General features: G+C 42.2%; 2 protein-coding genes across 2 annotated transcripts; one reads left to right on the top strand and one right to left on the bottom strand.

Annotated features, from left to right (window-relative positions):
- The first annotated feature begins 391 nt into the window (after window positions 1–391).
- LOC309497462 (tripartite motif-containing protein 16-like) lies at window positions 392–9919 on the top strand. Its single transcript, XM_082167764.1, has 8 exons — window positions 392–997; window positions 2306–2401; window positions 2488–2721; window positions 3072–3231; window positions 3385–3432; window positions 3666–3759; window positions 8376–9428; window positions 9876–9919. Exons 1-7 carry the CDS (start codon window positions 425–427, stop codon window positions 8809–8811), a joined length of 1641 nt encoding a protein of 546 aa, XP_082023890.1. The 5' UTR covers window positions 392–424; the 3' UTR covers window positions 8812–9428; window positions 9876–9919.
- Window positions 3769–8333, bottom strand: LOC309497334 (uncharacterized protein). The gene is made up of 2 exons (XM_082167549.1): window positions 7394–8333; window positions 3769–7191 (listed from the first exon to the last, which is right to left on the bottom strand). The coding sequence occupies exon 2, from the start codon at window positions 6893–6895 to the stop codon at window positions 3989–3991; it is 2907 nt and encodes a 968-aa protein (XP_082023675.1). The 5' UTR covers window positions 6896–7191; window positions 7394–8333; the 3' UTR covers window positions 3769–3988.
- Window positions 9920–10540: the final 621 nt, after the last annotated feature.

Below are 10540 nucleotides of genomic sequence, written 5' to 3'. Positions count from 1 at the left end.
AAATTAAGAAAGACATTTCCCATGCCCCGGAAATGTACCTTTCTTAGAGTTAATAAACAATTAATCCTGAGTGTTCACGGGACAAACAGGTTAATTGATTGTAATATTAATTTACGACATTAAGTTAATTATATTAACTGATCCAAATATTCATAATCAATTATTATTAATATTTCATAAAGCTAATTTGCTAAACCAGCACATCTGAAAAGATTCAGGGCACTTTAATTGTGTTGTCTGCTTCTCTGTAATGTATATTCTTTGTGTGTCTGTTTGAGACTGACTTTGAGTCTGTTTTTATTATCTTTTACACACGTCACTCAAACACAGAACCAGGAAACGGGAAACACATGAGTTCAGGGAAAGTGAAACTTAAGTGTAGTTGAGCTGTTGGGTGTTTTTGTCTCTGTATTCATGCAGTAAAATGGCAGAAGCCAGAATTTCTCAGGACGAGTTCATGTGTTCAGTGTGTCTGGATCTCCTGAAGGATCCAGTGACTATCCACTGTGGACACAGTTACTGTAAGATCTGTATTACAGACTGCTGGGATCAGGAGGATGAGAAGAGAGTCTACAGCTGTCCTCAGTGCAGACAGACCTTCAGTCCAAGACCTGCTTTAGCTAAAAACACCATTCTGGCTGAAATGGTGGAGAAACTGAAGAAGACTAAACTTGCTGCTGACTGTTACGCTGGAGCTGAAGATGTGCAGTGTGACGTCTGTACTGGAAGAAAACACAAAGCCGTCAAGTCCTGTCTGGTGTGTCTGAACTCTTACTGTCAGAATCACCTTGAACAACATGAGAGTTGGTTTAAAGGAAAGAGACACAATCTGACTGATGCCACTGGACGACTGCAGGAGATGATCTGCCAGAAACACGACAAGCTCCTCGAGGTTTTCTGCCGCACTGATCAGAAGTGTATATGTGTGCTGTGTGTGATGGATGAACATAAAAACCACGACACTGTATCAGCGGCAGCACAGAGGACAGAGAAACAGGTATGAACTTACAACTATTGATGAAATAATGTAGACATACTTATGTAGTTTTAATTTCATTAATTAAATCAATAATGAAAAGTGTTCATTGACTACCTTTTTTTCCATGACTAAGTGTATGTTTACACAACAGTGTTTTCAACTGAGAAAAAACGAATGCGTTTTGGTTGTTCATTTTCAAGACAACAGCGTTTTGGGTGGCTGAAAACACATGCTTTTAAAAACTGGTTTCAAAGTCAAGGTTTTGAAAAGCGATGCCTTTACCGTCTCCATGTAATCAACAAAAACATAAATTGTGTTTTCCACTGAGAAAAAAATAATGTGACATCGCCAACTACTGGCCTGGCAACATAATACAGACTTTTTAGTCATTTTCACAGATCCATGTGAACGGGGATCATTTTGACAATGTTGTCGTCTGTTTTTGGTACATCGCTGTTGTGTAAACATACCCTAAGACAAGACGATGATGAGACCAACATCATTAAACGATAAATATGATTATATCAACGAAATAATATTCATTGACGAAAAAAGACGAGACTAAAATGTATTTAAAAAATAATAATGTTCACGCATATCTGCTGTTCGCGAGCGAAACACGCAGTGTTGATTCAGCGCACAGCGGCTTGTCGAGTTCTTGTGCTTGAACGGACAAATTCACGCAGAATTATGTCAAAATGCCCATATCTGCGAATAGCCTTGTGAAATATAGTCAATTACGTCTTAAGTGAACGTAAACAGTAGAAACTGAAAATGCGTGTGTAGTACGTGTAATAATATGTTGGATACGTGCAGCTCTTAAAGTGACAGCAGCCTAATAAACCTACTGAATAATAAAAAATACTAGACAAAAATCCTTAGCGTTGATCCCTGCTAAATATTCACTGTGCTATTAATGAAAGATAAAATATACAAGCAATAGAATGAACAGTGAAAGTAACAGACTACAATACATTTTAACAGGCATAATTAGAAGATAAAACTGAAAATAACTGAAGGAAATATTTGCTAAATGATTAAGGCAACTAATTTGATTCATGTTCTTTCTGTTTCTCTACACAACATAAAAAAAAAAAAAATTCAAATGCAATGAATATACAGGTATCGGTACTATGTATCAGCAAGTACCAAAAATGAAAGTATCGGTATCAGACTCGTTCTGGAAAAAGTGCTATCGGTGAATCCCTAGTTTGAGCCTTTGAACATTTCCATACAAGATCTCACATCAATATTTGCTTCATATCAGCTGTTCACATGATGATTTTGTGGTAGTATTACTGTCACTGTCATTGGTTTGTCCTTTAGCACCAGCTGAAGGAGACGCAGAGGTCGTTCCAGCAGAGGATCCAGCAGAGAGAGAAAATTCTTCAGCAGCTGAGAGAGGCTGTGGCGTCTCATAAGGTGAGTCTGGAGAAGAAGAGAAGTTTGAGACGTCTCAGTCAGGACTCACTGAAGCCACTGTGTGATTGTGATGTGTGTCCTAACAGCGCTCTGCACAGACAGCAGTGGAGGACAGTGAGAGGATCTTCACTGAGCTCATCCGCTCCATTGAGAGAAGCCGCTCTGAGGCGACACAGCGGATCAGAGATCAGGAAAAGACTGCAGTGAGTCGAGCTGAAGGACGACTGGAGCGACTGGAGCAGGAGATCAATGATCTGAGGAGGAGAGACGCTGAGCTGGAGCAGCTTTCACACACACAGGATCACATCCACTTCCTGCAGGTAACAGAGATCTAGAAGAACAGGGTCATAGTGGACTTGAGCAAGAGACTCACAGAGAAACATTTCATGAGAGCAGAATGAGCCGTTGACTGAAGTGTTGATCTGTGTGTTCGGTTATTATATCATCATCAGTCAGACTCTCATCTGATCTTCTTCTATTGAAAGAATATAATTTGTTATAATATGTCATATAATGAATATGAAGAAAAATGTATCTGATGCTGTGAAAGAGCTGGATTTAGTTCAGTTACTAAAGGTGTCAAGATCAACAAGAGCCGCTCAAATCTGACAGTAGTGCAGGTTATTGATGAAGTGTGGAGGTGATGAGCTTTGATTTCTGTTTTCTGTAGAGTTTCCAGTCTCTCTCAGCTCCTCCTGAATCTACAGATGTAAATGACAATCCCTTCAGTTCTCTCTCCTCTTTTGATGTTGTGAGAGAATCTGTCTGTCAGCTCAGAGACAAACTGGAGGATTTCTGCCAAGAGGAGCTGAAGAAGATCTCTGACAGAGGTAAAGTCCTGGAGATTCATCAGCTCTCAGAAATGATCCTCCATCATCTCATATCATGTAGAAGATCATATTAGAAATGTCTTAGGAACGGATGCAGGGATCATTTTCTCTCGACATGATAATCACACTCTTCATGTCTGTTGATTTCCACAGTCACTTTCACCAACATTGTTCCCAGAACCAGGAACGACTTCCTACAATGTAAGTCACTAAGAAAACCAGCAGAGAAACTCACAGAGTGTCTTCATGTTCTTCCTGTAGAAGGTGAAAGAAAACATGACAGAAGAGTTTGATCATGTAATTGATGATTTGCACAGGATATCTGGTAAACTGTACTGAGACACTGCTGATATATTGAACATGAAGAGTTCAGCTATAATAAAAGATCAGACAGATTCATAATTCCTGATTCTGATGTGTTTTCTCTCCATCAGATTCTCATCAGCTCACTCTGGATCTGAACACAGTGAATGAATACATCAGTCTGTCTGAGGGGAACAGAGTGATTACTGACACTTACACAGAGCATTTACATTTACATTTACATTTAGTCATTTAGCAGACGCCCTTATCCAAAGCGACTTACAAATTAGGACTAAGTTCAGCGAGTCATCATAAAGAGGCAAAAGCAACAACAACGCAGGAAGTGCTCAAAATACGAAGTTCTGGTATTATTCAGAGTAGCATAAGCCTGATAAGTGATGTTTCAAAGGGAAAGGATTTTTTTTTTATTTTTTTTTTATTTTTTTTATTTTTTTTATAAGGTTAAGTGCTCACGGAAGAGATTGGTTTTCAGCTGTTTTTTGAATGTTGTCAGGGATTCTGCATTCCGGATGAGGGTGGGGAGAGCGTTCCACCAGCATGGAACTGTAAATGAGAATGTTCTGGAAAGTGATTTTGTGGCTTTCTGTGATGGAACCACGAGACGTCGCTCGTTGACCGATCGTAGGTGTCTGGTAGGGATGTAGACTCGTAGGAGTGAGTGAAAGTAGGAGGGAGCTGAGCCTGTGATAGTTCTGTAAGCAAGCGTCAGTGCCTTGAACTTGATGCGAGCAGCTAGAGGTAGCCAGTGCAGAGAGATGAACAGAGGAGTGACGTGGGCCCTCTTGGGCTCGTTGAAGACAAGACGAGCTGCAGCATTCTGGATCATCTGTAGGGGTTTGGTCGCACATGCTGGGAGTCCAGCCAGAAGGGCATTGCAGTAGTCAAGCCTAGAGATGACCAGGGCCTGGACGATAAGTTGTGTTGCATGCTCAGTTAGGAAAGGCCTGATCTTCCTGATGTTGTGCAGTGCAAACCTGCATGATCGAGCTGTCTTTGAAATGTGATCTGTGAAGGTCAGCTGGTCATCAAACGTTACTCCAAGATTTCTGACCGATCTTGATGGGGTGATTAATGATGACTCTAGCTGGATGGTGAAGTCGTGCTGTAGAGACGGATTGGCAGGGAGGACGAGAAGCTCAGTCTTTGCCAGGTTGAGCTGCAGGTGGTGTTCCTTCATCCATGTGGAGATGTCCGCCAGACAGCTTGAGACCCGTGCAGCTACTGTGGGATCATCTGGTTGAAAGGAGAGGAAGAGCTGTGTGTCATCAGCATAGCAGTGGTAGGAAAAACCGTGTGCCTGTATGATGTGTCCCAGTGATGTGGTGTAGATGGAGAAGAGGAGGGGACCAAGAACTGAACCCTGGGGAACCCCTGTGGTCAGCTGATGTGCTCTGGATACCTCGCCTCTCCATGCGACCTTGAAGGACCTACCTGTGAGATAGGACTCAAACCAGTGGAGTGAAGTTCCTGTGATGCCCAGCGATGAGAGGGTGGACAGAAGGATCTGATGATTCACCGTGTCGAAGGCAGCAGACAGATCCAGGAGAATGAGGACTGAAGATTTGGAAGCAGCTTTTGCGATCCGTAGGGCTTCTGTGACTGACAGTAATGCAGTCTCAGTTGAATGTCCTTTCTTGAAGCCAGATTGGTTGACATCCAGCTGGTTGTTTAGAGACAAGAAGGATGTTAGTTGGTTGAAGACAGCTCTTTCAAGTGTCTTCGCAATGAATGGTAGGAGAGAGATAGGTCTGTAATTCTCTACCAATGATGTGTTTAGCGTTGGTTTTTTGAGCAGTGGAGTAACCCGAGCCTGCTTGAATGCTGTAGGGAAGGTGCCAGTGTGGAGGGATGAGTTGATGATGTGTGTGAGTGATGGTAGAAGTGTGGGAGAGATGGCTTGTAGAAGGTGTGAGGGGATGGGGTCAAGCGTGCAGGTGGTAGGGTGACTGGAGAGGAGAAGTGTAGATACTTCTTCCTCGGTTAGCGAAGAAAAGGAGGACAGAGGGGTATTGGCTGTGGAAGGGGTCGGTCTGGGTTCCTGTGTGTGTGGAGCTGAGAACTGACTGCTGATAGCTGTTGTTTTGTTGGTGAAGAAGGTCGCAAAGTCGTCAGCAGTTAAGGAGGAGGCGGGAGGTGGTGGAGGTGGACAGAGGAGAGAGTTGAATGTCTTGAAGAGTAATCGTGTGTTGGAGGAGCTGTTGATCTTGTTGTGGAAGTATGAAGATTTTGCAGCATGAACATCAACAGAAAAGGAGGAGAGGAGAGATTGATACATACTCAGGTCAGATGCGTCTTTTGATTTGTGCCATTTCCTCTCCGCTGCCCTGAGTTTGGTCCGGTGTTCCCGAAGAACCTCAGATAACCAGGGGTTAGAGGGAGTAGTGCGTGCTGGCCTGGAGGAGAGAGGGCAGATAATGTCTAGAGAAGAGATTAGAGTGGAGCATAAGGTGTCCGTTGCGGTATTCACATCCAGAGATGAGAATTGTGAGGGTGGGGGAAGAGAGGATGACACGGCAGAGGAGAGATGGGAGGGGGAAAGTGAGCGCAGGTTTCGTCTGAAAGTGACTGGTGGTGGGGGTGGGGGTGCAGGGGTAGAGAGTTGTAGACTGAAAGTAATGAGGAAATGATCTGAAACGTGGAGAGGTGTCACCAGGATGTTTTCTGTGGTGCAGTTGCGTGTGTAAACCAGGTCCAGTTGGTTGCCTGATTTGTGAGTAGCTGTGGTGATGAGTCGTTTGAGATCGAAAGAGGCTAGGAGAGAGGTGAAGTCTGTTGCATGTGGCTTTTCGAGATGAATGTTGAAGTCACCGAAGACTAGAAGTGGGGTGCCGTCCTCAGGGAAAGTGGACAGCAGCACATCCAGCTCATCTACAAAGTTACCCAGCTGACCTGGGGGGCGATAAATGACTACAATATGGATTTTAATGGGGGTTGTAAGTGTAATAGCATGATATTCAAATGAGTTGTTGTTGCATAGAGAAGAGAGCGTGGAGTATTTGCAATTGTTAGAAACGAGAAGCCCTGTACCCCCACCTCTCCCAGACTGGCGAGGGGAGTGGGAGAAGGAGAAATTGCTAGAGAGAGCAGCAGGGGTTGCTGAGTCTTCTGGACGAATCCAGGTCTCAGTCAGCCCCAAGATACTAAGAGTAGAATGAGATGCAAAGGCTGGAATGAAGTCAGCTTTATTGACTGCTGACTGACAATTCCATAGACCCACGGAAAGAGAGAGAGGAGTATGTGAGGATGTGAGGATGGGACGCAGATTGGCGGTATTGCGCTGCCTATTGCGCGTGATGAAAGGACGGTGCCGAGAGATAACAGGAATGTATTGAAAGCACATGTTGATTAAGGTGAACAATAAGGTAAGTAGAGGGAAGAGAAAGGGAAGAGGAGATACTTAAGTGCCTTTCAGGTGTCCTTGCTCGGTGGAGTCGCGCAGGTAGAGTCGCTGGTCTTTTCCCGAGTCGGTCTTCACACGAGGAGGCTGAACACGAGAGCTGAACGCTTCCGCTGACGCTTCCGCGACAGCGTGCAAATTACACAGATATACGGATAATGCTTTCACCGCTTGAGTGAGTACAGCTGTTTCGGTCGGGCAATTAAGTGTAAATAACGCGAAAATGTGGCAATTCCAACCTTGACTAAAAACAACAATGAAATAACAGGGTGAACAGAGTATTCTGGCAAAAACACTTGCGCGTTCTAGCTGTGCCTCTAGTGTGCTTGTCGCTGGTCCTGCTGGAATGATCTGAAATGTCTCTATTTAAAGCTATTCTTGCAGATGCTGTTTCGGTCGGGCAATTAAGTGTAAATAACGCGAAAATGTGGCAATTCCAACCTGCTAGGAGCAAAGGCTTAAGTGCAAATGTAACAATAATTTTAATTTTCACTCGCGGCTGTTGTTAATTGTGCCAACGCGTCTCTCTAAAATACAGGATTATGTGAAGTTAAAAATACAAAGTAACAATAGAATCGAAGATAGGCTTACCTTGACTAAAAACAACAATGAAATAACAGGGTGAACAGAGTATTCTGGCAAAAACACTTGCGCGTTCTAGCTGTGCCTCTAGTATGCTTGTCGCTGGTCCTGCTGGAATGATCTGAAATGTCTCTATTTAAAGCTATTCTTGCAGATGCTGTTTCGGTCGGGCAATTAAGTGTAAATAACGCGAAAATGTGGCAATTCCAACCTGCTAGGAGCAAAGGCTTAAGTGCAAATGTAACAATAATTTTAATTTTCACTCGCGGCTGTTGTTAATTGTGCCAACGCGTCTCTCTAAAATACAGGATTATGTGAAGTTAAAAATACAAAGTAACAATAGAATCGAAGATAGGCTTACCTTGACTAAAAACAACAATGAAATAACAGGGTGAACAGAGTATTCTGGCAAAAACACTTGCGCGTTCTAGCTGTGCCTCTAGTATGCTTGTCGCTGGTCCTGCTGGAATGATCTGAAATGTCTCTATTTAAAGCTATTCTTGCAGATGCTGTTTCGGTCGGGCAATTAAGTGTAAATAACGCGAAAATGTGGCAATTCCAACCTTGACTAAAAACAACAATGAAATAACAGGGTGAACAGAGTATTCTGGCAAAAACACTTGCGCGTTCTAGCTGTGCCTCTAGTATGCTTGTCGCTGGTCCTGCTGGAATGATCTGAAATGTCTCTATTTAAAGCTATTCTTGCAGATGCTGTTTCGGTCGGGCAATTAAGTGTAAATAACGCGAAAATGTGGCAATTCCAACCTGCTAGGAGCAAAGGCTTAAGTGCAAATGTAACAATAATTTTAATTTTCACTCGCGGCTGTATCAGAGCAGAGCAGCCGTATCCTGATCATCCAGACAGATTTGATGATGTGTGTCAGGTGTTGTGTAGAGAGAGTGTGTGTGGACGCTGTTACTGGGAGATTGAGTGGAGTGGAGAATATGATGGAGTGGATATATCAGTGTCATATAAAAGCATCAGCAGGAAGGGACGGGGTATTGAGTGTGAGTTTGGATATAATGATCAGTCCTGGAGTTTGTTCTGCTCTTCCTCCAGTTACTCATTCACACACAATAAGATAGAGACTGAACTCCCTGTAAAATCCATCAGCAGGAGAATAGGAGTGTATGTGGATCACAGTGCTGGAACTCTGTCCTTCTACAGCGTCTCTGACACAATGAGCCTCATCCACACAGTCCAGACCACATTCACTCAACCGCTCTATCCTGGGTTTAGTGTTTATTATGAATCATCAGTGAAACTGTGTTCATGAATCAGAACAGACTGTAGAGAGATTCTACCCATAATGCTTTGAGCTGCATGATAAATCAGTAACAGTGAGATGTTATAGAGTCTCTTATTTTCTCTTCATTACATTCATTCTTCAGCTGAACTTCTGTCAGTGAAATAACACGTCAGAATAAATGTGTGTAATGAATCCTCATATAGACAGTAAGATCAGTGTGTGTTTGTGAGTCATGATGAGTGACGGTGTGTATCTGTGCTTTTCTCAAACTTTATTTGTGTTGATGGAAATCAGTCATTCAGTCCTTATTGTAGTGTCACATAAATCATTTTTATATTACTATCAAAATTAACTTTGAATTGAAATTATCACACACATGATTTAATAAAATGTCATTCAATAAAAAAGTAATTTGTTGTAAAATTTATAAATGTCAAGATGTCAGTTCATTAATAAGTGTAAAATATATAAACCCAGATCATCTGATCATACTGTAAACCTTTGATCAGTGAAAGTATGAGCATAATTATTCTAATCCAGTTTACATTAAATAAACTCCTCCTGAACAGAACTGAATTTACAGACCTGAGACTCTGACAAATCTGAGATAAGATAAAAACAAGGATTGCGTCAAGTCATCATCAGTTAAGTAAGGGATAATGTAGAGCGAGGCGGTTGTTATAGCGAATACAACCCCGACAGGCTGATCAGGATCCCGACGCGAAGCGGAGGGGTCTTGAATCAGCCTGAAGGGGTTGTGTTCGCTATAACAACCGCCTCACTCTACATTATCCCGCTTATTACATGGCTACCTACCAAATAAATCACTAATTTGACACAAAATATTGATTTAAAAATTAGTTTATTGATTTAAAAACAATTGTATTGCTTCCGCTAAAGAAAATAGTCCGTTCCGTCTCTACGGTTAGAATCCTGCGTCCATGGCAACGCTCTGTTTTTCATGGCAACGTTGTGTTATACTTAGCAGCGGTCTGTTATCAAGAAATAACAGACCGCATTCTACATTGGAATTCAACCAAGCCATGTAATAAATCTAGATAACTCAGTAATATATGAAGTTTGAAAAAAAGAAAACTGTACCCTGACCCATGTGATCTATACGATGACCTTTGACCTTCCTGAAAGATGAGCCAATCCCACTGGATTATGACCTCTCTCAGTGTTTCTTACTAGTAGTGGGAAGTTCGGATAATTTTACTGACTCGGATCTTTGAATCTCGTTCAGCAAAATGAACAAATCTTTTTTTTGAGTCATTTTGTTCATTTCAGCAGAATATAATTAAAATGTCATGTTAAATAGCCCAACACGTCTAGTCCTTACAAAAATGTTGATTACATTTGAAAAAATTTAAATAAACCATAAACTAAACTAGCCAAATCCAAATTATAAGAAACCGAAATATTTAATTAATTGATTAGTTGGGTCTTAAGTTCAGGCTATTGCAGTCTGTTAGTTCACTTCACCTCCTGATCCGAGACGTTCTTTCTTTTGCAACTTCACATTGATCACGTCTGTTCCCCGCCTCGTGTCTTCGGGTTCTGTACAAGAAACGGGAGTTCGGGTTCCGCTCGCCTAGGTCCTCCAAGTCTTTCGTTCTTCCTGTCAGTCCCATAGAGACTATGCTGTCAGTACCGGAAAGAGATGATTAGCTCATCGAGTCTTTCGGGTCTGAGTCCTTCGTTCTTTTGTCACGTGACTGCTGGTATCTCGCTACAAATACAACATTAGATTCAT

The sequence above is a fragment of the Leuciscus leuciscus genome, assembly GCF_965113295.1.
Source record: "Leuciscus leuciscus genome assembly, chromosome: 4".
NCBI lineage: Eukaryota > Metazoa > Chordata > Actinopteri > Cypriniformes > Leuciscidae > Leuciscus > Leuciscus leuciscus.
The sequence above is the reverse complement of the archived record's forward strand: the minus strand, read 5'-3'. Positions and strand labels throughout refer to the sequence as shown.